Raw genomic sequence first — 27,960 nt, forward strand, 5'->3', positions numbered from 1 at the left:
CCCCGTCCTCCCTTTCTATACAAGTCCATCCCATCCAGCCCGAAAAGAATTGTGTAACTGCCCGTCAAAACCTTCAGACGAACGAATGACACATGTCTCCTCTCTCCACAAAATCATTCAACCCGAGGTGCCTGACCTTGCTTGACATCCACCGTGCCATCCTAGTCGCTCATCCTCTTCGTCCTCCACATCCTTTTCGTCTGGGCTACACCAAGGTATTAAGTATTGGTAGGCACCAGCAAACTCTGCCTGTGTCTTTGGAGTACGGACTACGGAATACGTTCCACAAAAAATGTTTCTCTCTTTTTCCTTGCCCAATCTGAATCACAAACATCTGAATCATATTCTTAGTTACGCTGAGAGTCAGACACAGCATCTCGCCCTCCAAGTTCTAGGCTCCCGTAAACCAAGATCTCGCTCCTTCTTTCCAAGCCTTCCCACCATGGTCCATCTATCAAATTGTGAAAAAGAAAGCAAACTCTCCACAGAGGCTTGACTAAGAGAGAGACGGTGCCCCGAGCAACCGAATCTTGACTCGGCCGTCCCCTACTCCTCCTCCAAGTTCTCGGCTCGCCTATCCCTCCCAGGGGAGTAAGGCGTGTCAGGCTCACCCAAACGGGCGGAAGAGTGCTCACAAATTGTTTATTCCAAGCCCCCGAGATCTATCATTCGTCGCCTCTCGTAAAAAGACAGAATTACAAGCCACACAAGCAGCCAAAGAGGGGAAACGCCATGTGGTTTTCCCGCTACCGAGCCACGTTTGCTTTGCTTTGCTACGCTATGCTTCTCTTTTGCCTCGCCTCGCCGTTTGATTCCTTTCTTTCCACGCACATAGTCTCTCTTTTTTTCCCACAAACCTCACCAGAACGGAGTTGACAAAAGTACAAATTTTCGGCCGGCACTCGGACACACACAAGAGTACTTACACGACCCCCTCCGTCTATCACCAAGCACCGCCAAGACCATCCAGTCCACAAAGTAAGCCAACCACACATCTAGAAATCGCAACTCCGAGACGACGGCCACCGCAGGATTACCCATCCCCCGGGATGGACTGGCGCAAGTATCGTCGCAGTATATACGATAGCTTTCGCGCCCAAGCCCGCCCGCCGCCCGCCGCCGCCGACCGCCCGTCCGCCAGCCAGCCCATCCGGCACCGAGCAAACCTCCCTTCTTACTACCGTAGCCCTCCACCAAGACCTAGAAGACACACCTGCCACACCTGCCACACCTGTCTCCTCGTCAAAACGTCCGTCCGAGATCCGCCATTTAAAAAAAAACGGCTTTTCCGGTGATGGTCCCGTCTCACCAGCAGCGTCCCGTCACCACCCCCCGGGAAAACATACGGGTATCCCATCCGTATCGTCCGTGTCTCGTGTCGGCTAACCGCGTCAAGCTAAAAGGGCTCACAAAGTCAAAAGGCAAGCGTGACAACTCACGCCATCATCATACGAACAAGTAAACCCCAAGCGAGAAACTTCAAATCTTGTCGAATTCGACCAAAACTAAGGTGATCGACGATGATGACACTACACTGAAACTTTCCTCAACTTTCCATTCCCCCAACCTCCTCCTCCTCCTCCTTCTCGAAAACACAAAACCTCGAAAAGGAAATATCAAACGCCAAAACGGCGAGGCTTCTAAACGCGAGGACAGCCTAGCAGCTAGCCAGTTTAAAGTTTTCTTCTTCTTCTTCACAGTCTAGGCTCTCCTCCGAGTTCGTCTCTCTCTCTCTCTCTCTCTGCCCTGCTTACACTTAAACCACGCTTGCTCACTAGCTCTTTTCTCTCCTCTCCTCTCCAACACATCACATACTCTCCCCAATCATCATCACTTTCGCTGTTTCTAAAAGTGTCCAAGCCACCCGAACACACGCGACGCGAAAAGCGCGACGACGCCTTGTTTCCTTGATCTAACCTGAATCCCCCCCCCCCCCCCCCCCCCCCCCCCCCCCCCCCCCCCCCCCCCCCCCCCCCCCCCCGCTCCCCCCACCCCCCCCCCCCCGCCCCCTTTCCTTTCTCCCCCCAACCCCCCCCCCCCCCCCCCAGAAGGCGCCACGCGCCGTCGCCTCTACGATGCCCCTGCCATGTCTTGGGTTCCAACAGGAACCTGCTCCGTACGGGACTCTGGAGTAGGTATTAGTTTTGCCTTCGAGATGCCGTGATGGAAGTGACGAAATTGAAAAGAAAGAAAAAAAGACTGAAATCCATGCAAAAAACTAAAATAACAGCTAACGTTCCATCTAAGAGACTCGGTAAGCCCTCTGCTGGTTTTCTCTTATCCCCCAACCGTGACAATTCGTCTAGAGAGTTTTCCGAGGAACTCGCGTGCGCGATCACATACTGTACACACGCCGTCGTCATCCCGCCGACGCTTGTGAAGAACAGAAATTTTTTAGGAGCCAAACTACGGGAGAGCGGGATGCTATCCCCGGCCCCTGCATAAGTGGCCGCCTCACCAAGTTGATGAAGTCCCGCTCTTTCTCACCAACTCTCAACGCGATACGATGCCATGTCACTTTCCTGCCCATTTTTCCTCTTCCTAAGATAGTCAAGAGGCACGCGCGTTGAATGATAAATGTGCCTCATATGGACGGCACAGCATTATTCGGCCTACCTAAACCTGATGCCGGTCACCAGGGCTCGCCTCGCTTTCCTCCGCCGCCTCTCTCTGCCCCAAAGCTGCTTTTCCTAGCTGCTTTCTAGCTTTCCCCCTAATGCATCCTTGCCCTGAGGGGCCAAATGTCCGTGCCAAAGAGCTCTTTTTCTCTCCTCATGGCCAGACCAAAAGATAGAATTCCCTAGAGGCAAGCAAACCTTGTTGCCGTCACAAGATGATGCCCAATGTTTCCCCTTGCTTCAAGAAACCTGTAAACGCCAGGAGCTCATATGTCCCTTGTCTCCGTGATGCAAAAACCCTTGTTGTGCCCAATTCAGGCAGCTGTATCGAGTCTACTCTAACAAAAAATGGAAAAAGAATCGTCGCGTCGCAATTCCGATAGGTTGGCCTAACGTTTGTGAGGCTTTCTCTGAATGAAGGGATCGGCCTTCTGCTTCTTCCTATGGATGACTGGTCCGTTTGGTCCACCCTGTCCAGGAGGCTGGGGTTTGTGTTAGCCTCGTTCAGAAGTTCAGGGTCTCTTAGCTGACTTACTCTCTGTGGCAAATTACGGTTCTGCGGAAGTGAAGAGTTGGTAGGCAACGTCCTCGAAGACGATGCCGTCGTCTCCATCGCCGGCGGTCGTGCAGCTGGTGTCAGACCGAGGGCTACCATGGCAGAAGGGTCCTTCGCCGGCTTCGGTGCCTTGGGCTCCTTGGCCTGGATCATGGCTTTGGGCCCCGTCGGTGGCGGTCTGTTGGGCAGCCGGTTCTGTTCGGTCGCCATCTATAATTGTTGTGTTAGGAATTGCTGGGGAAGATTCTCTGCTAGTATCATTGCTCGTGTCGTCACATACCCTCTTTGCGCCACGCTGTCCTTCATTGGCATCAGATGGTCTCTTCTTGGACTCTTGCTTCGCCGTAGATGATTGGATAATTGGTGGCCGATCCGAGTTTCGGGCGGCAGAATGGTGTGCGTCGCCTCGGTTGTTTCCCTCCCAGGAGCCTGATCGACGCTCCGGGACGGGGTAGTTTGTCGGTGGTTGCTGGGCCGCCTGAGACGGCTTTCGGGGCTGCGCCGTGGGCGCCACATCTGCCAAGTCCACGTCTTTGATCTGAAGCTGGTCCACTATCTCAGCATCAAAGTCATTCTTCTGCGCGGGTTTCGGCGGCGACGGGGGCAACGCCTGTAGAACGCTCGGCTTCTGCAGCATTGACATGACATCTCCCTTGGTGTAGAGTGATCTTTGCTTGGCGTTGTCGATGAGCTTATTCCAGAACTCTCCCTGCACCAGGGCTCTAGAATCTCCCAAAATCCACAGAGAGGATTTAGCACGGGTGAGACCGACGTTCATACGTCTAATATCCTTGACGAAACCAATACCGCCGGTAGGATCAGCTCGGACGCAAGAGAAGATGATAATCTCGCACTCTCGACCCTGGAAGGCATCCGTGGTATTGAACTCAATGTCCTCGGTGATCGACTCTCCGTAACGACGCGCGAACTGCCACTTCAGCTCTTGCAACTGAGCTTTATACGGCGTAATGATACCAATCTTGCCGCGCACATCGTAGTTTCGTCCGAAATCCGTCTTGAACCGCTCGTAAAGCTGCATGGCAACCTTCAACTCGGAGTGGTTGACCAGAGAGCGACCCTTGCTGCCCTTTGACTGGGTACCCTCGACATCGAAGAACCGGTAGGGGCCAAGGAGGGCGCTTGCGTGCCAAGGCTGGCGACGGAGTGCGCTCATATCTTCTCCGTCCACAAGCTTGCCTTCGTAGAATTCCAAGCTGGGGAACAAGCTGATCTCGGGGTGCATACGGTATTGGCGGTCGAGGAGATGGACATAGTCAGGATGATTTTGCTGCATTCGGACGAACAGACTCTGGTCGTATCCAAATCTAGCGGCGGATTGAGAAAGCACAGTGGGTGGCAACTGCTTCGGGTCACCGACGAGGATACACTTGGTGCAACCGTACTTCAACGGAATCAGGGCGCTGAGCTCAACGCACTGCGCTGCCTCGTCGATGATGACCGTCTCGAACTCGACGTTGAGGTTCTTGAACATCTCGTGACCACTACCGCTGAGCGTGGCGCAGAGAACCTGGGCTCCATCAAGAATCTCTTGCTGGATTTGCCGGCGTCGAATCTCGGCTTCACGACTGACTGTGTTGCCGCTCGTCTTGTCATCGTCAATCTTGGCTCCAATGTTAATCTGAGCACGCTTCAACTGATCGAAAGCTCGCTGCAGGGCTAGCGAAAGATTGCGGTCACCGTTTTTGCGCGCCTCGTCCAGTTTGGGTCGGAGCTCCGCCAGTTCGTCTCTGATTTTGGCCGCGTCATTATGCATCTTGTCGCGTTCCTCCTTGGCTTTGTTCTGCGTGGTGTCTCCCTCGAGTTTTTTCTTGACCAACTCATCGAGAGTGACGTCTCGGACGGCGGCGTTGATTGCATCGCTTCTTCCCAGACGAAGCACATTGATCTTGTGGAAAGACCCGGTCATCGTCTTGACGCCCTGCTTCAGACGCAACACCAGCTCGTCTACAGCGGCGTTACTGGGAGCGCATACCAGAAGCTTCTTCGGCATGGCGGCTTGGCCCTGAGTAGGAAGCTTGGGCTTGATAGCCGTTCCAGGGGGTTGGATGTTGCCGGTGAGCAGCGAGCCGACCATGGCCACAATTGTCTTCGTCTTGCCCGTACCGGGAGGTCTGTAAAGTGTTAGCGTATGTATAAAAGATGAGAGGAACGAAATGGTCCTTACCCTTGAATCAAGGTGAAGCCATCGTTGTCCTTAGCACCGAGAATGGCTTTGGCCTGACCAGGGTTGAGCTGGTAATTCTGCATGACGCCCTTGACAGCCTCGTCGCCGTACTTCAGAATGGGCGATGGCTCGGCTTTGAGAACCTCAAGCATGAGGTCGTAGTATTGCAGACTCTCAAGGGCTGCATACTCTCGCTCAATAGTCGTCATGTTGGTGATCTTGACGGCTTGGAGTTCAGCGCCAACACCGAGGGCATTGATGGCAAGCAAGGGGTTATTCTTGCTATTCAAGCGGTATGTCACTTCCAGCCTTTCCTTCTTGTACGTAGTTTTCCAAATTCTTGCCAGAGCATGGGCTTCAGACTTGTCCGTCAGAGGATCAGTGCTATTTGACACCAAAATAATGTCACCCTCTGATAGCAGCCTTTCCTTGCTCTCAGTCTTCGGAATGCTGGCAGTCACTTCAAGAAATTTATCAACATTCATACGAGACGCGATCTTGAGTCCGTACGGCTTAGAAGTCGACTCATCTTTGGCAGTCACAAAAGATCGCCAGGCTTCAGAAATCAGGAGACCCAAAAAGGTCTGCTTGTACTCCTGAGGGTGGGCATACGAGCTTGCAACCCGTGTAATCGCCATTGAAGACGAGGTCGAGGGCGGATCATTGCCCTCGTGGAAGATGTCCCATTCCAGGATGGCTTGATGAAGTTGATCCATCGGGGGGATCAAACGCGCACGCATATCCTTGGCAGAGCGTTGTACCTTTACCTTCTTGACTGGGCCTCGCGTCTTTTCGAGCAGTGCCCGTTCGCGACGTCTTTGGGCTTCATCAACAGCCTTTTGGCCTTGTTGGCCCTTGTTAATGAGGTTGTTGAGATCCTCCTCTCCAGAATCATCATCCTCTTCCTCGTCGCTGTCGACCAGGATTTGACTCTTCTGCGTTGTGTGTTCTTTGCCAACTACACCACTAAGTCCCTTTAGCCCCGAGCCCTCACCCACATTGGCGGCTCCCCGGAGAGCGCGAACTCTTGCAACCTCATCGGCATCTCTCTTAGCTTTCTCCAATTTGGCTTTCTTGCGCGACTCAATGAGGGCGTTCTTCGATGCTTGAGTGACCACTGGCTCAAGCTTGGGCTTGACGGCCATGCGGGGGATGGCTGGCGGCGCTTTCTGGCGAGCGGCCATTTGGTCCAAGATTGATCTTTTCTTGTCGACGGAACTGCTGAGCTCGAGAACGTCGTCCTTGTTTGACCGAACGGCCTGGGACGTTGGTGTTGAAGAACCGGACTTGGACCAGGCATCGAGGAAACTCTGTTTCTTTGGCTTCTCCTTAGAAACTGGCTGGATCTGGATGATTTCAATGTCATCATCTTCACCCAGAGCTTTCAGAAGCTCGGCACGCTGTTGGTCGTTCATGTTGGTAGTGACTGGGTAGCGGCCGGTTGTCGATAACTTGATACAGGAGTCTTGGACGTAATTCTTAGAGTCGCTGGGGATGTCGATTGAATTCTCACGCAGTCTCGTCAGTAACTTAGCCACAACCTTAACTGTGACTTCAACCAGGTAGGTATCCCTCAGTCGAAGCATCCTGACAATGCCAAAGAGGTGACGCTGAGGATCCTTCAGAAGCTGTTGCATCTTGGTCAGTTCTTCTTCTTTCGGCTTTGCCTGCTTCACGTCGTTCTGCGAGGTAGTAGCTTGCAGCGCCGATGCAAATAGACCATCCTGGGCAAGCATGCCGTCTGCCAACTCGATGACATCGCGACAAAAGTCCTGCATCACTTTGATATCGGCAAGATGAGACCAGTTGCCGGTAGATGTGAACGCGACCTCGATGTATCTCCAGTGGGCAACCCACCAGCCAGTGACGGCGATCTGTTCATTGCTGTCCAAAGTCTTGGATCTGAGGATGCCAGATGAAAGATCACCGAGACCTGAGAGCACGACTTTGGCGGTGTTGATGATATTGCGAGCGGGTCCCCATGCTGCATGTGCCGGCTCCATGATTCTTCTTATTGCGAAAATCATTGAAGAGAGAGTGGTGCTAAGGTTCCGTTCAAGTAAAACGGTGAGTGCGTCCTCCTTGGAAGGCTGTTCGGTAATCAACTTGATAAGTTCGGCACTGGCACTGCTAATTTCGTCCTCGCCGTGGACTGTGAAAGCAATGATGGGCCGAATGCTCTGGGCCATGAGGCACAGCTCGTTGAGTTGCGTTGACGTAAACTCGCACATTCGCTGCAGAACGCGTCCGAGTGCCTCCGCAACCATTTGGAAACGGGTATTGAAGCTCTTCTTCGCCGGATCCAACTTTTCAGGTTCCTTTCTATTGGGATGGAATCTCTCAACGTTGATAAGAGGAGCCATTGCCATCAGCATGGTCTTGGCTAGGATGAGCTTGCCTTCGTAAAGGTTTTCCAGGAATCCGTCCCACAAGTCTGCCGATTTGCGGGTGACGGCAGTCTGGATCGGCTTGGGCGTAGCCTTGCGAAGTTCGAGATGCTCCTCAGCAGTTACTCTAGAGTCCAAGCTCAAGGCGGCACTAATGACGCTCATGGCTGCCTTGGGCACACCCAGTGTGTGTTGATCCGTGCTTCTGGTGTCCGCTCCTTCGTTGATGATATCTTTGTACTTGAGAGTGACGTTGAGAATTGTGTTGATGTAGACAGATGTGGTGCCTGAGATGACATCAATTGTAGGGTCCAGAAACGATCGCAGGACATGGTCTAGCGCATCTAAGCCAGCCCTGATACAAGCGGCCTTTCCTTGCTCTCCGATTCTAGCATCGTGGATGACTTGCTCGAAAAGCAGGTGAAGCAGCTGTTCGCAAGCATCGCCCTTTTGCTGACGTTTAAGTGAGGCAATCCATGTGTTGATCCACGAGGTTGTGATTGACTCGACCGAGTCATTTTTGCCCGTGCCATCGTCATACTTGATGGCGAAGGTCAAAGATTGCGCAAGAAGCTGCTTGAACAAAGGCTGGGAGAGGAGCTGCTCAATGACGACGAATGGTCTCGCGTCACCAATAGTATCCCAGAAAGCCTGTGGTGACGTTTCGAGCAGGACAGTCAACGCTTGAATGATGAGCAGCAGGATCGCCTCCGACTCGCACTGCATATGAACGAAGAGCAAGTCGTAGATGCTGGGCTTGATCTCCATACCCCGAATTCCGTGCAACAAGAGCTTCTCGTCTAGGGTCTTGATGATCCAGTTGACGGCTTTCCAGAAACGTTCGATCTCCGGAAGGGATGCGGGATCTCTGGGGTTGAGTGCTGAAACTGACTGAATAGCGACCACCAAGTTGTCGTGAATAGCCCAATTGAATTGCTCTTGTGTCAAAGACTTTGGCCGCAGGCGCTCCCAGGACTTTTCGGCGAATTGGAGGCGGACCTTGTCTTCTCCAAAGAGGAATTGGGTCATGGCAGGGAGCAGGACGTTTTCACCCAGCTTCAGTGGCTTCTTGCCAGAGAGGCGGACGAAGACGAACTGGAACAGAGTTCTTTTCTCCGGCACGCTGACGTATGCCATACAACATAGAGCCTCGTAAACAGTGAGCAAAACTGCGCCCTGTTCCTCGCCCAAGTCGCTCCTCGCAAAGGCGCGGCCTTCATTCTCAACCTTCAATATGATGTCCTTGGCCCATTGAAGACCTTTGTCGATTCGGTCGAAATCGAAGCGGTGGAGGCAGTTCTCGATGCCGGCGACGGCTTCCTCTGGCCATTTTCTAAAGTACCATTAGTTTGGTCACGGCGAACGCTCGTGGCGTTCTGGCTAGTCTGAACTTACTCGGAAAAGACCTGAAGATACTTCTTGCGATACATGTGCCAGTTGAGGACGCACTTGTCGCAGTTGTGGAGGTTAATAGCCATCCGGCTGCCCCAGGCGTCGAGCCAAACACCAGCCTTATCTTTGCCATAGGCAAGGAGAAGACTAGTCCAGTAGGCGATGTCGAGCCGCTCCTTCCATTTTTCTACTCTCTCCTTCTTCTCTAGAGCTGTGATATCTTCGCCATCAGTGTTTAGGTCGTCGTAGTCCTCAAAATCATCCTCGTCAACCTTGGGACAGAGAAGGTGGAAGTCGGGAGGAATTTGGGTAAACTTCCGATAGCTCTGCTCGAGGATATCCTCGACCGGTTGTGACTCCATTTTACTGCAGTGATCGAGCCCGTCGAGGCATATCGTGAGGGTGATCGAGATCGGACAAGCGCAAGATAGCTCGATGGTTTGCGTTGAGTGACTCGCGATGCGACAGGCGAAGGAGCTTCAGCAGTGGTGGTGGTGAATTCGGAAGGAAGGACTCGTCGTACTCTTGCGACCAAGACGGAAGGTGGTGAGATAGCTGAAATCTGCGCGCGATTCAAGTATGAAGCAAAGTCAGACCTTGCGGATGTCAGCTTGAGAGACACACGTGACAGGTCTTGCGTCTGCGAGCCGGAAGATTGTCGATTTTCGTGGTTGTCTCTCCTCGGTTGCTCGGTGTTGCGATAGAAACGGTCTCAAGGTCAGGCAAACGGAAATAGCCTCGTGGGGAAAAGAAAAATAGGCTTCAGCGAAACAGCCCGCTGTAGGGAACGGTGAGCTTGGAGGAGGAAGGCCGCGGGAAGGAAAGGGAAAGCCCACGATCTTCTGGTTTGGTTGTTGGAGGGGGAAAGAAGGTTGCTGGAGGCAATCAAAAGGTGAAGCCAGGCAAGTGGGCTGCAAAAATGGCAGTGACACGCTCCGGCCCGGCCAGGACGCGGCCAGGCGTCAATTCCCATTAAAGCGTGTCGACAAGGGGGTGGGGACTTGACCCATCGTGAGGTACCTCATTGGAGGTAGCGCGTGGCAGGCTGAAAGGGTACTGGAGTTTGTGCAGTGGCTAACTTGGACAATGCTGTGGCACAGGAACAAGGCTTTCACTGTGAGCGCACAGACCATACCTTAAATCTCACCTCAAAGCATCCAACATTGGTCCATTGATGACCTTCTTGGCCCTGCATTCTTCAACAACACCATAATTGAACTTTAGCTTAGCCCATGCTAATGAGTCCATGTCATACATGAATGAATTCAACGAACAACTAAGCATTTCTATTTCTGGCAAACCAATATCTATCCTGGCTTCCTGAGACCGCACCAGCGGCGTCTCTCTGAAGTCTAGAATTACAGTATGGCAATGTCGGAAGACCAACATGAATAGAAATCCATGACTGGGCTCTGTCATGGTGTTCATTACCTCCAAAGCGACCACTGGCATTTAGATTTTGTACTCAGTTGGATATGAATCACAGACAAAGTCGTCCCAAATAGCAAGGAGCTCCCTCGGGCTCAAGTTAGTGCAATAGCAACATTAATGTATGGCATAGTGGAAATCAGGGAGTGTCACTGCCTAGCAGTTCTCATTCATGTTTTTGCTCAAGCTAGTTGAATCCCGCCGGTCCGCAATCAGATCTCCCAAATGAGAGCACCCCCCATATGCCCTTCTGGGTAACTTCGTGCGCCCATCACACCATGCTATGGATGAGAATGGCGACCCGCCGCAGATGATAGATCCTCCAGATGCCTCTCCCAAAAATAGTCTTTTCATGACGTGTCTCTTTTGCGGATGATCCATCTCGATGATAGACCCAGCCACCTAAAATCAATGTAACGCATTCCCTTGGTCCCAGAGACCCAATGCTCTCCTCCCCGGGCTAAACGATATGTTCGTCTAATCGGCCCCTGATACACCAGCTTGAGGCTTGGTGGATTTTACCCACACATCGAGTGTGCCCGACTCTCTCACACTCTTGTTCTTTACCTTCGCCTGAGTCTGTTTCTTGTCACGAGCCAGGAGGTGCTCAAGTGGACAGACAGTACTATTCCACTTCGTAGTACCTTCCACTGTCGACCCTTGGCAACGGTAGCAATTTCCACCGTGCTCAATGAACAACTGATGAAGTCCATACTTGAGGTGGTCGGGTACTCGAAAGTCGCAGTGCATGTATGTGTCGTTTGGGCTTGCTTTCATGGGGGCCCATCCCAGCCATCTTGTCATCCGATGTACATGGGTGTCGACCGCAAAGCTGGGCATCTGCAAATTGAATAGTAGAAGACAAGAAGCAGTCTTGACTGCGACCTGGGGGTATTTGACGAGTTCCAGCATTGCATCATGTGGCTTCATGATTCGGATGTGATCCAGTGTTAGTATGCCCGCATTAATCTTGCTCAGCTGGTGGTCCCTTTGTTCTGGGCTCAATCTCGCTGTCCCAGGCGAATTGCTGGGATCTTTCGTGTCTTTCTCCTTGAGGTACATCTTTGCCCTTTTCTTGTTATCTTTGCGAATCATGCTGAGGCACGTCTTGATGGCATTATACTTTGTGGGACCAAGTCCACCTGGTCGAAAAGCCTCCAGCACTGCATCTTTCGGGGCCTTTCGCAGAGCATTCCAATTGATACTCTCTGGGCCAGGTCCTTTCTTGTCAAGCATACCAATCAGTTTGATGATATTTTCTATCACCTTGTCGGCGCTTTCTCGGGTGACCGACTGGCTGATGATTGTTCTTATCATGGCATCAACCAAGCATGGCACTTCTCCACACCCAGCGACATTGGCAGAAGCTGGCGGTATTGTGGCTGGTTGGACAAAGTTAAGTGCTTTGCGCTTCGCAGGCTCTTCACTCTGCTCTCTCTTTTGATATTCCTGAACAAGGATGTCGTAGACAACCTGGCACTCCCCTGCACTAGGTCCAGGCCAGTCGCGGTACGGTGTCTCTCCTGGCATCAGTCCATAATCCTTCTCCTTGACGACCTTCTGTTCGTCCTCTGAATCTAGGTCGTCAGTTGAATCTGGATCGCTTCCTGCTTTGTCGATCGCCTCTTCGTTTGCCTCACTGAGATCCACGGTCGCTGTTGTCGGCTTCTTTAATCGCCGGTATCTCTTGGAAGCTTTCTCTAAATCTTTTGCAGTCATGTTCTTTCTCGTCGACGCAAAATCATCAGAGCAGCTGTTTGGAGACGAGTTCTCATCTCTGACGATGACCTCCAGGTTGGGAATGTAACTTCCTAAACCATGGGGGAGATCTACCCTGATCTCCTGGGTAGATGATACGTCCTTAGATGCGGCTTTCACTCGCTTAATCGCTTGTGGATGGTGATCATCCTCTTCATTGTCTTCAGCGTGTCTCTTCACCCCAGGAGCAGCCGATCGTAACATTCTTGTGCCCCTTGAAGGTCTTTTGTTGGTAGCGTTCTTGATAGAAGTCAGCCAAAACTTTCTGTCTTCTTTTGGTGAACGCACGTTTTCTTGGTCCGCTGGCTCTGGAGGACTCCTTTGGGGGGTATGTGTGGTAGAAGTTTGGTAGAATGCCTCTTTATCTGCTGGTCGACGGACCGTCCCGTTGTGTATCGGCAATTGAATCGCTCCTGCGTCCGCTGGAAGTTGGATCGCTCCAGCATCGATTGGTGATAAGATCGCTCCTGCATCAGCTGGTGGTGGGATTGCTTTTGCACCCACGGCCAATTGGACTGTTCCATCTTCTACTGGTGAAGGAAGTTTTCTCCCATCTACAAGTGAATGTGTGCCTCCTTCGTCTGTTAGAGATACGACACTTTACAAGGTGGCACGCTTACCAGGAGACTGTTTGGACGTTTCTGCTTCTTCTAAAGGTAAAAGAATCTTCTGGGCAGCTCGCCTGGTCGCACTTCGAGTTTGCATGATTGTGCAAGAAGAATAGGACAATAGGTCAACAGTCCACGAAGACTCAGTAGCTATTGATTGATCCAGTGAGATAGCGCGAGTACAATGTGCTCTACTTCGTGGCACAAGTGTAGGGGAATGTTATGGCGATCAGGGGCCCAATAGCAAAAGAGGTATCGGTAGGTTTCTGGCTTGTTTCGAGACTTGATGCATTTATTTTGTAGAGACTTTCCCTGAGTTGATGTCTAGAAAGTTTATGGGTCGTTGGTCGTTGTCAATCACGCTTTGAGGGGCGATGTTGGGATGAGGTTGGATGAAAGCGTGAATCGCCGTTGTGTATTACGGATGAATTAAGCGAAGTCTTCCATCCCAACTACGTACCTTATCTAGAAGGATCCATATGGGATTGATCGAAAGTTGCCTGGCCTCGATTTTGGAAGGAAGGAATTCAAGCAGAGGTGGGAAGGCGTCAAGAGGTGTGGGTGCCTGCCTTATTTCCCCGGGTCCCTGGCGTTACATTTGGTATCTACTGCTGTTCACGGTATCGCTACTGCCTGAGGAACCTCACTCATGCAAGTTTGTGTAAGAAAGAAAAGGTTCCTGTGTTGCTTTAGTAATGTTTGAGTGCCAAAGAAAGAGATGGAAGAGAGGGAAGAAAGAGCCTATGAAACCAGCTTAAGCATTCACTATGGTCGTTGGTGAAGGGAGGCAAGGCCCACAAGGAAAAGTCCAAGCACTCACACAATGAGTTTGGAGATGTTTTGAGGACTTTGTGTCATTCGTCGATGTGAAAGTCACGGAGGGAAGTTATGACACGCTTAAGCAAGCAGACGATAGTCAGGCGTCAAGGCGGTATGATGTTATTCTATGTGATTTATCTCGCCATCTCGGGAGCTCAAATCTGTACTCGGGCCTCTGAGGTGGCGTTCAAATGGATGAGAATATGACTGAAAGACTTCACATGAAAGACTTCAAAGTTGCTGTTATGATCTACCTCTGGGTCAAGAGGTCAAGAACAGCCATGGGAGGCGAGGTGAGGGCGAGAGCAAGTCGGGTTATCCATTTCAAAAGAAGCAGGGGATTACCTGACCAGTGATCTATCCGGTTGTTTTCAAGTACTCTACCAAATATTCAGATGGTCTGAATCTTCTTCACATGCTAGATCCATATCAGAAACTTCTCCACCCTCAAATACTCCTCGTTCTTCCCTATCCTGTCCTCCATTGGGCAGGCAGTAGCCGTAGCTCCTGCCTCGAGGGCAACTTCAACCCCTTAGGTACGCCCAATCGGCTTCATCTTCTCAATCTGAGAAATTGACGCCTCACAGACTTTTCACCTCCAACTATCCCACTTGGACCTTTCGTTTTGACAACATCTCGAGCGGCGCAACCAAGATCTGAGCGACCAAGTGCCTGAATTGGCGCCAAGCAGCAGGCAAGGTTCAACGAACAAGTCCATTATAGGGTGGAAGAGGATAGTCTCACCAAGGTTCGTCAGGCTGAGACCAACAAACCAACAGACTCGAATACCGACAACTTTCCATACACAGTTCTTAGGCACCCTCTTTATCTTGCACCCCCAGCTGATCAGACAGTCAGTCCTCGACCATCAAAGCAATGGCTACCGCTGTATTCTCGGGCAGTAGCCCCTGCGCTGCCATCGTCGTGGATGATGATCACACATCTGAGGATAAAACCACGACAGAATGGCAGCGAAGGGTCAATGCCTATCGCCCTCAAGGCCGAGAGAACTCTGTCGTCACCATCAACAGTGATTTCGACGTCCTGGAACAGAAAGAAGAGGACATCGCCGACAGAGAACTCGAAAATCTTATCGATCTTACTGTTGAAGATGACCCGGTTGTCCGACACCGTCGACGACGTCGCCAACCGCTCCCCGCCAAGAATCCTGAGCGTCATCACCAGAGCATAGAAACTGGCCAACGGCTGATCAAGCTCAAGAAGTTTTATGAGCTGGATCCTTCGCAATGCCCCAAATCGGCGCTAGAGCCGCATTTTCTTCTGGTGAAAAAGATCACGGAGGATTTGATCACCAACAAAATCACAATTACCGGACTGCCGTTTGTCAGAGTACGCTCACTCATGGCCAAGTTGCCGCGAAAGTTGAATGAGGTGGCCGTCGTCTACGAACTAGACGAAAACGACGACAGGACGATCAACGAGCAGGCAAGCATTGAGGTCCCCTTGTCGGCAATCATCGGACCTTCCAGAAGCTTTCACACTACGAATGCGCTCTACCCGCACCATCGCTATGACCCGAAAGCCTTCGCCAACCTAGAAGCAGTCGAGAAGGAAGGTCCACTGGTGTGTCGGTGGAAGTACTTCATTCACTACCGAGACTCGCGCGAGAAGAAAACAAGCAAAGCTCATCATTGGACGTTGGAACGTGTTCGAGAGCACGAAGTCGAACGAGAAGACTTTAGGGTATCTGAGGAAGATTTGCGATCTGACTGGCGAGGCGTGACAATCCGCGGAGGCGCACATCTTCCAGAGATGCAGCCTCAGGTGCTTGGAAAACCCACCGAGAAGCAGAAATACACAGTCTTCGATTCTTTCTGCGGCGCCGGCGGCTTCTCGAGAGGCGCCGAGCGGGCAGGGATGAAGGTCCAACATGCCGTCGACTCATGGGACCGGGCGTGCAACACCTACCGCCAAAACTTCCCGGATACCAATCTCTTCGAGATGACTGTCGACGAGTTTATTCTTCACCAAAAAGATGTCCCAATGAGAGTTGACGTTCTCCATCTATCGCCACCATGTCAGACATGGTCACCAGCTCACACCGTCGCGGGACAAAACGACGAGGCTAATATCGCCTCGCTCTTTGCCTGCAGAAGTCTCGTCGAGAAAGTGCGCCCTCGACTCTTTACGCTGGAACAGACCTTTGGAATACTGCAACCGGCTTACTCGCCTTTCTTCAATACTCTTCTGATGGGGTTCACCGAGTTCGGGTATTCTGTAACTTGGAAGCTGGTCCATCTCCAGACCTGGGGGCTCCCTCAAGTCCGAAAGAGACTGATTATGATTGGCGCCTGTCCCGGAGAGAAGTTGCCCCCCTTTCCCAGAGCAACCCACTCTGAGACGGGAGCCGGCGGTCTGGAAAAGTACGTGACTATCAAGAAAGCACTCGAGAGGATCACGAATGACTGCACCTGGCACAACCCGGAGGAGGAGATGAGAGACACTTTGCCCACGGGCTCAGTCGTGTCCAGCCCGGATGAGATCTTGAAGAGAGCCATCACATGCTCGGGAGGCGGAAATATGCACTATTCGAATACCAGAGCCTACACGGTGCGTGAGTTCGCCAGCCTTCAGGGGTTCCCCTTCTGGCATCAATTCCCCAAGGCTCCCAAGTCAGTCTTGAAGAAGCAAATCGGGAATGCATTCCCGGCGTGCGTTGTACGACCGCTCTATGAGCACCTCAAGAATTGGCTTCTAGCCGAGGACGGCCTCGCCCCTGCCTGCGACGTGAGAGCCAGCGTTGGCGGAAGAGCCAGCGTTGGCGGAAGAGAATTGGTGTTCCTGACCGAGGCGCCTGCGCCTACGCCTACGCCGCGCCGCGTCCCTGTTCCCGTCGCGATGCCGTCGCTCTTGAGAACCCAGGGAGACTCTGCGAACAACGCTATGGTGCTTGATGAAGATGAAGATGATCAGATTGAGATCAAGTTCTACGGGGACTCCGACATTGAGATGTCTGACGTGCCCGAGGCGTCTAGGAGCCCGGATACCCCTGACACGCCGCTGTCTTATTACCGGTACCGGTCTCGGTCGAGGACGATGTCGCTTGGACCGTCTCCAGAGCCGGTGCAGTCTGGGCTGAAGGACTCGCCTATTGTGATTGACTGAAGGGGTACAAGAAGGATTTTATTGTGTGTGTGTGGAAATTTGCGAACTTTGTCACGTTATCATTTCTGAACGACGACTTTGCACGACAGAATAGGAACAGGAACGAAAAAAAAGGAGTGGTGTTGAACACTGGGCTTTCTCAGAGACTACGAGGAATGGGCCGAATGGCACGGATCTTCAACGTCACGCAGGAAGCAGATGATGAATGTTGCACTGAATGAAATGGAACGAGAGGAAGGGAATTACTTTTTTTCTGTAGTCTAGTTTTGAGATTAATCTGCCTTTTCTCACTAAACAGTCCCCCCTAACCATTCTTCTTCACCACAAGAGCGAGGCATAGTCACCACCACCCTCACGACCTCAACACACTCTGGTCAACCCAGCTAACAAACCCAAACTCCCCCTCGGGCGTCTGGAACACGTCCTTGGGTTCCCTGTACGGCGCCGCGCCCGCGTCGTCCAGCACGATCGTCACATTGCTCGCCTTCATCTGCTCGGGCGTCCAGCCCGGTCCGCGGTCGTCGTAGACGGCCATGAAGGTGTAGTTGTTGACGCGCGGCTCGCTGGCCTGCCACTCAATGTAGCCCTGGGGCTTGATCGAAGCATCAAAGAAGGACTGCATGAAGATGGAGCGGTGCTGGGCGTTCCAGGGGCGGCCGAGGGCGCAGGCGCCGCGAATGGTGGGCGCGACGGAGGCGTTGGCGGCGAGGACTTGGGAGTCGGAGATGTAGACTCCGTACTTGTTTTCAAAGGTTGTGTTCGTTCCTGTCATCTTTTGTGTTAGTTTTTATGGGATGATGGTGGCTTGGGAGAGACAGAGAAAGGAAAACATACCCTTCCAAGCAGTGATACCGCCGCCGCAGTTCCTCAGCGAGAGCGTCGACTTCTCAATGTACGCCGTGCCGAACCCGTACAGGAAATCCGTCTGGCCTGCAATAACATTGTCGTAGAAGTAGGCGTTGCCCAGCTTCCCGACGTACAGCGTATCCTGCCACCCGTACAGCCCGCACGAGTAGAACCCGGCGTTGGCCCTGCTCACGCCCACGGCGTGCGCGGGGCCGTTGGAGTACGGGTACTCGTCGTTGCGGAAGTCAATGTTGTAGGCGCGGAAGTCGGCGCAGCCGAAGGGCGTGTCGGCGGGCACGGGGAAGCCCGTGGGTCCGGAGCCGGTGAGCGTGGCGTTGAGGGTGGGGCCGACGGAGAGGACGCTGGTGTAAGCGTTGTCCGGGAAGCGGACGTTGTGATTTGTAGCGTTGAAGAGGACTTGGACCTCGTTCTGGGCGTTGCCGGCCGTGGCGTTGCCCGAGGCGGAGTAGGAAATTCCCGTGCTGGGGGAGTCGGTCATGCCCAGCAGGGTGAGGGGGCCGGGGCGGGTTACGTTGAGTTGTTCTACGTAGATGCCTGGTGCGATGAGGATTGTGTGGGCTGTTGTGTCGTGGGGGAGGGAGGCGATGGCGTCTTGGATGGTTGTGAAGTTTGCGTGTTTGGAGGTCTTTGAGACGAAGATGGTGTCTGGGGGGCAGCCCTCGAAGGGGTTATTGCAGGTCTTCTTTTGGCATGCTGCGTAGGTCTTTGCCGGGCCTGAGGGGATCGCGGCGATGGCCAGGGAGGCGAGGGCTCCGGAGAGGAGGATGGATGCCTTCATCTTGGAGCCTGTTTCCTGGTTCTCTCACTTACAAAGTTACTCGTAAAGAGAGAGGAAGAGGAAGAGCTAGAGGAAGGGGGAAGAGCGAAGACTCGGCCGAGCTTGAAAATATATACAAAAAAAAAGAGCGTGGTGGTTGAGGTGGCATTCTTCTGAACAAGCTGAACAAAGAGACCCGATGATCGGGATGGGGTTTGCTATATATCCTTCCCGTCCGTCCCATTGCTACCTACCCTTGACTACCTTGGCCAGTGCTACTCTGCCAGCCTGAGCTTTCCCTTGCCCATATTACCCGATGCTTGTCACAATCTCCTCGACAGCTCGCGAGTTGGGGGCGGGAGCAGGTTTTCCGGGTATCCCCCCTGTCCCGGGTTCAAGTCTCGCCGTAATAGAATCGAAGGGCTGTCAACAACTTGCACACTTACAAAGAGCAAGGCAAACACGCATACAAAGCTCAAGCGCGCGTATTGTGGGCGGAGTCAGATGTGGCACTTGCAGTGGCAGCGCCAAAGTATACCATATTGGCCCCTCAGGAGAAAAGCGAAAATCTCGCAAAACTCGCAGTTCGCGGCCTCCATCGACTATCAACAGTACGAAGTACATCGGCCCAGCTTACGACTCTCCCTCTCTCTTTCTGTTTCTCTCTCTTCCCTCTTCCCCCGGGCTGGACGCGCGGGGTAAAAGACGGAGTTATTACCCCGGAAATCCCATCGCCGGCAGACGTGTCCAAGGAATATTTGTGTCCCATGGGGAAGAAGAAGCGTGGCAATGGGACGAACATGATGAGCACATGGGAGTGCCGTAGGCGACCAGGTCAAAAGTTGGGGAAAATGAGGAGGTCGAATCCCCAACTTTTGGGGCTCTGCAGGGCTTCTGCAGACGTGCAGGTGGAAGAACTGCAGCTGGCGGATTCCACGAACCACAGCTTGCAGGGCCTCGCAGGGCACTTACACTAGCCATAAGCCACGAGATTTAGTGTCATTAAGTGTCAACGGCGGTTGTCGATGACGCGGGGAAATGGCAACTTGACAGCCGGCGAGAATATACTAAGACATATGAAGGGGACATATGAAAGGGGCCGGAAATCAAGCAAAAACCAAGCAAAACCAAGCCTTCGGAAACGCGGCATGGGCGTAAGCCAACCGGCTTGGCCTGCGAGCTCCCCCACACTGGGTACGTGGGGTAACCCTGGCAAGTCCACCTCAGTACGCAGTACATAACGCTGAAAGTCCACTGCAGCGACTGCGCGCCTTCAGGGGCACCAATCAGTGAAAGTTCGCGAGAGGTGCCCCTCTGTTGGCCCTTAATTAGCGCTAGCCCGCACTGTAATTGATAGCTTGGAATTGCCCAATAAGCACTCGGGAAACCTTGTCATTGGTCCACTCTTTTTCTTTTCCGTCGCCTTTTTCTGCCCGTCTCCAATTCCCGTTCCTCTCCTTCTCTCTCTCATACTGACTCTCACTCTTACTTTCACTTTCACTCTCTTTGAATCGTACACGTGTAAGTTCTCTCAGCCTCCATCCCCTTCAAAAGAAACATTATTTCCCCTGAGGGGCTCGCCCGGGACTCCATGTCCAAAGTCTCCCAAAGCACCATCACTATATTCATCTCCTGCCAGATTTCCTCCTGCTAAGCTTTTCTCGGAAACGGCGGAGATCACCGCAGGCTACCACTCACCAGCATGTTCCCGGTTCCGCCATATAAAACACAAAAGCTTGATTTTGTTGGCTGTCTTCTCTCTTCCTTCGTACCCAGACGTTCAGATGAATAACCGTCCGCCTTGTCCCCCTCATGGTTTAGCTCCATGTATCCGTTCGCTTTCCGTCCATCAAAGGTCTGCGAGTACCTAATGACGGCGAAGCTTTGCCGTCTCGTCCGTCCATCTCATCCCCATGTGCCCCTGCCGTTCTTCCCTGAAGACTCAAACCCCTTCATATGGACGGAAAAATTGCAGCCATGGTCCCATGCCATGTGCTCTCTCTCCAATCTTGCCCTTGCTGCTAGCTAGACCCCTTCTCTAGTGCCCCTGCTTCACCTACAGTAGTCATCCCTAATCGAGCTATCGCCGTGTCATTCATGGTGGATATCCTTCCAACGCCGAGAAGCTTGCCCCCCCTGCTCCGCATCGGCGCATATCCCCTTCCCGAACTTCAAAGGGCTCCAACACTCACTGTCACCGCGGAAGATCTGATATAAATCCTTTCCCCAGCCCTTTCGCAGCGTAGCAGTCTCAAAACGGCTTTGTACAGCTTCTCCAATTGCTTGGCAAACTACCCCCAATCGTCCTTGGCATCAGAACAATCCTGGCCGCCGTTACATTCCTTTGACTTGTTCATTCTTTTTTTTGCCCATCCAATTACTGTTCACCATGGTCGCTCCAACCCTGCTCGGTGGTCTCCTCGCCGCCGCCCTGGTGCCCTTCACCCACGCCGCCGCCGGTGGCCGCCCAGACATCAAGGCCGCCCCCTTCCACCCGGGCCGCGCCTTCCCCGCCTCCGCCCCGAGGACAAAGACCTGCGCCGTCAAGGCCGGCACCAACGGCAGCGACGACTCGGCCGCCATCCTCCAGGCCTTCCACAGCTGCAACAACGGCGGCACCGTCGTCCTCGACAAGACGTACACCATCTGCAACCCGCTCGACCTCACGTTCCTCAACGCCGTCGATGTCGCCCTCACCGGCACCGTCAACTTTTGCGACGACATTGACCACTGGCTGCCCCGCACCTTCAAGTACACCTTCCAGATCTCTTCCTCCATGTGGAAGTTTGGCGGCAAGGATGTCAACATTTACGGCAACGGCGTCGGCACGCTCAACGGTAACGGCCAGAAGTGGTGGGACCGGTTCGCGTCGAATGCTACGCTTGAGAGACCTATTCTCTTCGTCACTGATGGTCTTCATGGCGGCTCTATTACCGGCTTGAAGATGGTCAACTCCCCTCAGGTAAGATTCACTCACCCGTTCACTCATTCACTCTCACCCACCTCTCATGAACTCTCATCCACCTCATTTGGAATCTAAAGAACGACCACTAAAAAAAGCCTCCAAACAGTGGTTCAACCTCATCGCAAACAGCACCGACGTCCTCATCTCCGACATCAACATCAAGGTCGGCTCCACCTCCTCCAACCCGGCCAAGAACACCGACGGCTGGGACACCTACCGCTCCGACGGCATCGTCATCCAAAACTCCGTCATCAACAACGGCGACGACTGCGTCTCCTTCAAGCCCAACTCGACAAACATTGTCGTCCAGAACCTCGTCTGCAACGGCTCCCACGGCATCTCCGTCGGCTCTCTCGGCCAGTACATTGGCACCTTTGACGTTGTCGAGAACCTCTACGTCTACAACACGAGCATGTCCAACGCCTCGGACGGCGCCCGCATCAAGGTCTGGCCCGGCATGGATACCCCTTTCCAGCCCAACCTCTCTGGCGGCGGCGGCTCGGGATACGTCAAGAACGTCACCTACGATACCTTCCACAACGACAACAATGACAATGCTATTACTATCGATCAGTGCTATGGTCAGAAGAACCAGACTATCTGCAACCAGTACCCTGTAAGTTTCTCCCGGCAGGTTTTGATGTGACGAGAAATAAGAAATCGGAGTACTGACACCATCCGTCTTAGTCCAACATGACCATCAGCGACATCTACTTCAAGAACTTTGACGGCACCGCCTCCTCCAAGAACGACCCCCGCGTCGGATCCCTCGTCTGCAGCAGCCCCTCCGTAAGTTTCTCTCTTCCAATCCTCTTCCCAAAAGTCCATGGCACTAATAACCAGCCAGAAATGCGTCAACATCAACGCCTCCAAGATCAACGTCAAGGCTCCGAGCGGCAAGAACCCTCAATGGCTCTGCGTCAACCTCGACACTGGTCTTCTCGACATCAACTGCGTCACCAAGGTGACCAAGAGCTAGAAATAAGTTCTTGGTCTCGTTCAATCTTATTCTGTATATTTGAATTTGTTATTTCTTGTATTTAAAAGGGAAACTTTCCCCGGGTGATTTCATGTAAACACCCATAGGTACAAAATTTCCTAGAAGGGAAAAATGGTGGATCTTACACATATTTGATACCTTCATCTCTCCCATGCCTATAGACTTTGTGAAGGGTCAGAAATCGACTGATCGCTCAAGGGAGGTTCGACCTTATTAAAGACACAATCCTTCCCATGAATTGCCATTTCGTCGGTCGAGTCTAAAAAGCCCCACCGAAGGGCCGAAGAATGATCGGTCAACCCTTCAAGCTTGACTCGACACACTGTCTGAAGGTTTATCAAACCTCCACACAGCCATATCCCTCATCTCGGCAAACCGCCACACCTTGATGCACTCCTTTTCGACGGCAACGAGCCTCCCGCCGCACTTTTCACAGACTCTCATGCTGCCTACATTCTCTAGATCAACCTGCGCAATGAGGTGCGTGATCTCGATCTGATCTCCGTCGTCATCGTTGCTCTCTGCGCCTCTAGTAGCTGCCGTAGCCCCATTACCTTTGATCTGCAACCCTGGATCCAGATCTCCAGCAGAGGAGGCATGGGCACCATCATCTCCTTGTTTGCTCTGACCTCCTGTTGCTGACGACCGAACCTCGGGGACAACAACCATATCCCTCCTCGGAGCCAACCTCATACGACTCCAGTACATGTCCAAAAAAGCCGTGATCGTGCGCGTGGCGTACCCTTTTCCCCAGCAATCGGACCGCAGCTTGTACCCGATCGACAGTCCCCAAGCTGATACCGTCGTCGTCCTGATACTTCCGATCATTTTGGTCTCTCTGGTGATGTCGGTGGCAGGAACCCCGTCGTTGCCGCCTTCCGCCGGTAATGGAGGAAGGGACGCGTAGTCCGAGACCATTACGGCACAGCTTAGGTGCCAGGGTTCAGTCCCTGGGTTGTTGACTACTATGCGCTCTTTGGAGGCTTCGAGGGTAGTTGTGCGGAGCCGGGTGCTTTGTAGGCATGAAAACTGATTAGCGATTTCTCTCTCTCTCTCTCTCTCTCTCTCTCTCTCTCTTTGTGTGTATTGTTTGTGTGATACCCAAGGGATGGCAAGTAGAATTCAGGAACAGTGACATTACCTCCAGAGATTCGCTTTCTCATCGGAACATAGTTCGTGGAAGCCTTGAAGGTGTTTGTGGGGGTCCAATAGCTCTAGCCATAAGTCCGGTCTGGGTGAGTGTAAGGACATCGTGAGGGTCTCAACTAGTCTGAAATAAGAGTGTGAATCATCAATGGGAATAGGTATCGGACAATCAAGACGTGGCAGTTGGACAGGACAAGATCATTGGTTTCAACGGTGCCGTTTGAAAGGGTTGTGAGTTATTATTAGGTCGGCCTGAAAGATCGCCCGTTCCAGTGAGTCACGCCATCCTGGCTAACTCTATGGATGGTGTCAGACTGAGCTTGTCCGGGGACTTCAGCAGTAGCGCCTAGCTCCTGGCTCTGAATTTTGCAGAGTTATGTTGACTGAGGATAATGTTGTAGTTCAGAGATGTGCTTTCTCATTATAGATGCTATTGTCGCTACAATTGGTGCTTATTTGTACGGGTGCTGGGAGAGGGGAAGTAAGATTTTACAGAATAGGTTCAGTTGTAGCAAGTGCTTGAAGTGCCACGAAATCATTGTGAAAGAAATTGAGCTTTTTCATAGGCGTGCGGACTTGGAAATCAGAGATATGAGTTTACAGAAACTTGTTCTGCTCAGAGTGTCTTCTCAGCTTGAGCCAGTGAGATGAAAGAAAGCTTGAATACCTCAAGGCATCCTGATGAGTAAGGTAACTGAAGAGGCAGGAGTGAACGTCGCTGCTGCAGACCCCACATCGTGCGCCCCTCATTTTCGTCTACCCACCCCAGGGGCATCTGCAGAGCTTCCCCGATAAGATAAGACATTTTTCGAACCTCCAAACTTTCCAAGCTCATAGAGAGTCACCTTGACGCGACGACGCAACAACCCAATCCCCACTCATTGCACTCGCGCCATGTCCAGCAATGTCGGCAGCAGGTTCTAACTCGAGACCCCTAAAGTCCGCCTTCGCCAACAAACGGAAACAGGGATCCTCAGGCGACAATGGCGGAGGGAACAACGGCGCAGCAGGCGGTGGAGGAGGATGGGCGCAAAAGCGCGTCAAGATCCGCCAGGACCGCGAAATCGCAGCGCAGTCCTCGGACGCGGCCCTGCGCGACGGCGAGCTCGATCTCCAGTCCTTCCTGAACGCGCGCGAGTTCGAGATCCGGGCGCTCGAGGAGAGCATGCGACACACCAAAGCCGAGGCCACGAGCCGGGCGTTCCAACAGGTGCCCCGCGGGCTGAGGCGGCGGACGGCGAGCCACAACGCAAAGAGGGTACCCAAGAGGCTGCGTAGGCGGGCTTTGAAGGAGATGGCGGAGGATAACACCCCCGTGGTGCTCTCGAAGCGCAGGAAGCCCAAGACGACGAGGGCGCGGATCCGGGCGGAGACGGCAAAGAGGTTGGGGATGCTTGCGGAGAAGAAGAGGAGGAGGGCGATGAAGGCGGAGAAGGCCAAGGCAAAAGACAAGGACGGCGAGGGGCACACGGACAAGACGGGCGTTGACGGACCGAGTAAAGGCGCAGTCACAGTCGCGACACGGCCGCCGCGGCCCAAGATCCGCCGGAACCAGCTCAAGGAGCCGCCGCAGCGCAAGTCCAAGTTTAGGAAACGGCAGATCAACAAGACGTGGCTGCCGACGCACCTGTGGCACGCCAAGCGGGCGCGCATGACGGAGCCCGCGAACCCGCTCTGGCGGTTCGCGATACCCCTGACCCCCAACGAGAAGACGTATCGGGCGACGCACCGGTCCCACGGCGATAAGGGCGCCGTCGCTTGGGACACGAGCTACGTTAGCACGATTGGGCTCTACGGGTCGGCCAAGGGCGTGGAGCAGGTCCTGCGCCGGCTCGGCGTCGTGCAGGAGAGTTGTTGGAATGAGAGGGGGAGGAAGTGGAGGGAGGGCACGCGGCACTGGAGCGGGTTCTTGAGCAGGGAGGTGAAGGGAGGAAGCCTCGGGGGGAGGCGGGAGGTCTGCCCGGCAACGATTCTCTGGAACCCCCTTGAGCCGGTTGCTGAGGATCGGGATGAGGCGCAGACGGTCAAGGTTCAGCGACAGGTCTTTGTGAGGGTGCACCCCTCCGCGTTCCTCGAGGTCTTCAATGAGCTTCTTCGGCTCGTGAAGATGCAGAATCCCAGGATGTATATCGAGGATCTGCGCTTCGAGATTGGCAGCATCGAACTCACCGGCCCCGCATCGACCGAGGCCCTCCTGGGCATCCTGCACCCATACCATACGCAAGAAGGATTCAGAGAACAGCACGCAGACATTTTCGAGGGCCTGAACAGCCTCATGAGTCCCGCGTCGCTTCCCCTCAACGCCACGTTGAGTTTCTCCATCATGGACCCGCGCCTACGATACCCCCCGAGGAAAGTCGCGCAGCCCGACCCCGACGACGAAGAAGAGCAAAACAAGTCTCTCGAGCTACTTGCCAACTGGCCAGCGGACACCAACCTGAAGCCCCACGGCCTCTTCCACCGAGACGCGCGGGCTTCAGCCACAAGACTCCCCTCGCAAAAGTCAATTGACAGGCGCAAAGGGGCAAGGCGTCCCGGTACAGACCTGAGCGTCTCGGACGCAGATCCGCCGATACCCGTCATACTGGTAGGATCACGCGCGGCCGGAAACAGTAGCAACGGCAATAGCAGCTCTCAGGGGAACTGGACGGTCCTCGCGCCATGGCGGTGCATCCAGCCTCTGTGGCACAGCCTCGTCCACTTCCCCCTTAGCTCGGGCGGCAATCCGCGCTTCTCTGGGCTGGATCAGATCCGGCAGGTCGCGTTCGAGCGGGCTACGCCGTGTTTCCCGTTTGATTTCCTCGGCACCGACGCCGGCGCCGCGTGGGAGGTGGAACAGCGGCGCCTGCGCAAGGCGAGCTGGGAGCGGCGGCCTAAGAGTAAGCGGGTCGCGTGGGCGTCGTTGGATCTGGGTGCCGGGCGGAAGGGGGAGGTTGGCTGTGGATGGGCGTGTGACGTAGAGTTTTTGTTCCGAGAGGAGACGACGACAACGACGACGGATAAGGGTCGAGAAGAGGAGGTGAAGAGGAGGGCTGCTGCTTCGGTGGATGCAGATGAGATGGACGTTGATGAGCCTTCTCCAGCAAAGAAGGAAGAGGAGGGAGCCGCCGCCGCCGGTGATGCCGCGTCCGAGGGGGAGTTCCTCAAGACGCTCCAACATATCCGCAAGGACGCCTTCAAGGCACACACATCTTCGCCATCATCAGCAACACCAGCCCCGTTACCGCCGCGATCCGTCATCAACGTAAAGATCTCAATCCTCAACCGCGGCGTCGCCACCGCCTGCGCGAGAATCTACCGCCTTCCCTCGCGCCCCGCGCCCACCGATCCGACCTCCTCCGCCGAAATCCCCGCCACAGTACCGCCACCCCCGGCGCCAACGACATCCGTCCAAGGCGGCGACAGCAGCAGCAGCAGCAGTCTACCCCCCAACCTCCGAGCCCAATGGCTCGCCACCCTCCCCGTCTCCAGCGCGAGCGTGAAATACCCATCCAAGAAGAACGGAAAAGCAACACACCAACGACACCAGCAAACCAAGCATCTGCCCCTCGAAACCCAAAAACAAATCATCGCCCAGAAACTCCTCGCCTCACCACCTGCCGAGGTGTCATCACTGCTACCCGCGAAACCGAACCAGGCGGATATGAACGGGCACCACCCTCTCGTCCCCGACGAAAGCGATCTGCTGGGCTTCGTGACGACGGGGTCGTATTGTCTCGCTGAGGGGCGGGGGACGGCGATTGGGTGTTTAGCTGCCGAGAAGGCTGCTGAGGCGGTGAGGGATGGTGGCGGTGGTGGTGGTAGGGAGGGGACGTTGTGTATTGTGCGGAATGCCGGGGAGAGCGTTGGGTGGATTGCGCGGTGGGAGGTTGTTTGAAAGCCGAGAGGGTGTTTTGTTTCTGCACACACACACACATACACATACACGACAAACCACTGTGAATGGGACGTGGGGTTTCGTTGTAGATGTGTGAGGTCAGGTAACTTTTGTCCGGCAAGGCCAGGAAAGGAGACATTGGTCCCTATGAGGATGCGTTGACACCAGGAAAGCCGATCACTAGATTAAAAGATAGGCAGACCGTCCTCGGGACGGAGGTGAAAAAAAGCAAGTCGCCCGACAGACGGGGATGATACGTTTCGTCAGAGCCAAATAATTACATATCCACGACCCCCCCCCCCCCCTCTGCCTTAAGTCTTGGTCTACCTCAGGACACGCCATCTGTTACTTGAAAACGATCAATCTGGTTGGGGATCCCAAGTGAGACTGAAGCATGTTCAAAGCACTCACCAGATCCCCGCCCAAAATGGGTGATGAAATAAGATGTTAGTCAACACGAGACTACGATGC

General features: G+C 53.7%; 8 protein-coding genes across 8 annotated transcripts; 3 read left to right on the forward strand and 5 right to left on the reverse strand.

Moving 5' to 3' along the window:
- Positions 1-205: 205 nt before the first annotated feature.
- Positions 206-334, reverse strand: CCOS01_16459 (uncharacterized protein; the record flags this gene model as incomplete). The annotated part of the gene is made up of 1 exon (XM_060464595.1): positions 206-334. One exon carries the CDS (start codon positions 332-334, stop codon positions 206-208), a length of 129 nt encoding a protein of 42 aa, XP_060304731.1.
- A 2,673-nt stretch (positions 335-3,007) lies between these two features.
- Positions 3,008-9,500, reverse strand: CCOS01_16460 (helicase sen1; the record flags this gene model as incomplete). Its single annotated transcript, XM_060464596.1, has 5 exons — positions 3,008-3,100; positions 3,154-3,384; positions 3,455-5,306; positions 5,360-9,079; positions 9,142-9,500. The coding sequence occupies 5 exons, from the start codon at positions 9,498-9,500 to the stop codon at positions 3,008-3,010; spliced, it is 6,255 nt and encodes a 2,084-aa protein (XP_060304732.1).
- A 1,543-nt stretch (positions 9,501-11,043) lies between these two features.
- On the reverse strand, positions 11,044-12,528 carry CCOS01_16461 (HhH-GPD superfamily base excision DNA repair protein; the record flags this gene model as incomplete). Its single annotated transcript, XM_060464597.1, has 1 exon — positions 11,044-12,528. The coding sequence occupies one exon, from the start codon at positions 12,526-12,528 to the stop codon at positions 11,044-11,046; it is 1,485 nt and encodes a 494-aa protein (XP_060304733.1).
- Positions 12,529-14,627: 2,099 nt separating this feature from the next.
- Positions 14,628-16,877, forward strand: CCOS01_16462 (C-5 cytosine-specific DNA methylase; the record flags this gene model as incomplete). The annotated part of the gene is made up of 1 exon (XM_060464598.1): positions 14,628-16,877. One exon carries the CDS (start codon positions 14,628-14,630, stop codon positions 16,875-16,877), a length of 2,250 nt encoding a protein of 749 aa, XP_060304734.1.
- Positions 16,878-17,229: 352 nt separating this feature from the next.
- On the reverse strand, positions 17,230-18,522 carry CCOS01_16463 (pectinesterase; the record flags this gene model as incomplete). The annotated part of the gene is made up of 2 exons (XM_060464599.1): positions 17,230-17,642; positions 17,712-18,522. 2 exons carry the CDS (start codon positions 18,520-18,522, stop codon positions 17,230-17,232), a joined length of 1,224 nt encoding a protein of 407 aa, XP_060304735.1.
- Positions 18,523-20,890: 2,368 nt separating this feature from the next.
- On the forward strand, positions 20,891-22,445 carry CCOS01_16464 (polygalacturonase; the record flags this gene model as incomplete). Its single annotated transcript, XM_060464600.1, has 4 exons — positions 20,891-21,463; positions 21,573-22,082; positions 22,154-22,255; positions 22,314-22,445. The coding sequence occupies 4 exons, from the start codon at positions 20,891-20,893 to the stop codon at positions 22,443-22,445; spliced, it is 1,317 nt and encodes a 438-aa protein (XP_060304736.1).
- Positions 22,446-22,769: 324 nt separating this feature from the next.
- Positions 22,770-23,384, reverse strand: CCOS01_16465 (uncharacterized protein; the record flags this gene model as incomplete). The annotated part of the gene is made up of 1 exon (XM_060464601.1): positions 22,770-23,384. One exon carries the CDS (start codon positions 23,382-23,384, stop codon positions 22,770-22,772), a length of 615 nt encoding a protein of 204 aa, XP_060304737.1.
- Positions 23,385-24,516: 1,132 nt separating this feature from the next.
- CCOS01_16466 (POPLD domain-containing protein) lies at positions 24,517-27,489 on the forward strand (the record flags this gene model as incomplete). The annotated part of the gene is made up of 1 exon (XM_060464602.1): positions 24,517-27,489. One exon carries the CDS (start codon positions 24,517-24,519, stop codon positions 27,487-27,489), a length of 2,973 nt encoding a protein of 990 aa, XP_060304738.1.
- Between the last annotated feature and the right edge of the window lie 471 nt (positions 27,490-27,960).

This window comes from Colletotrichum costaricense (genome assembly GCF_030867565.1).
Source record: "Colletotrichum costaricense strain IMI 309622 chromosome Unknown Scaffold_31.1, whole genome shotgun sequence".
Lineage (NCBI taxonomy): Eukaryota > Fungi > Ascomycota > Sordariomycetes > Glomerellales > Glomerellaceae > Colletotrichum > Colletotrichum costaricense.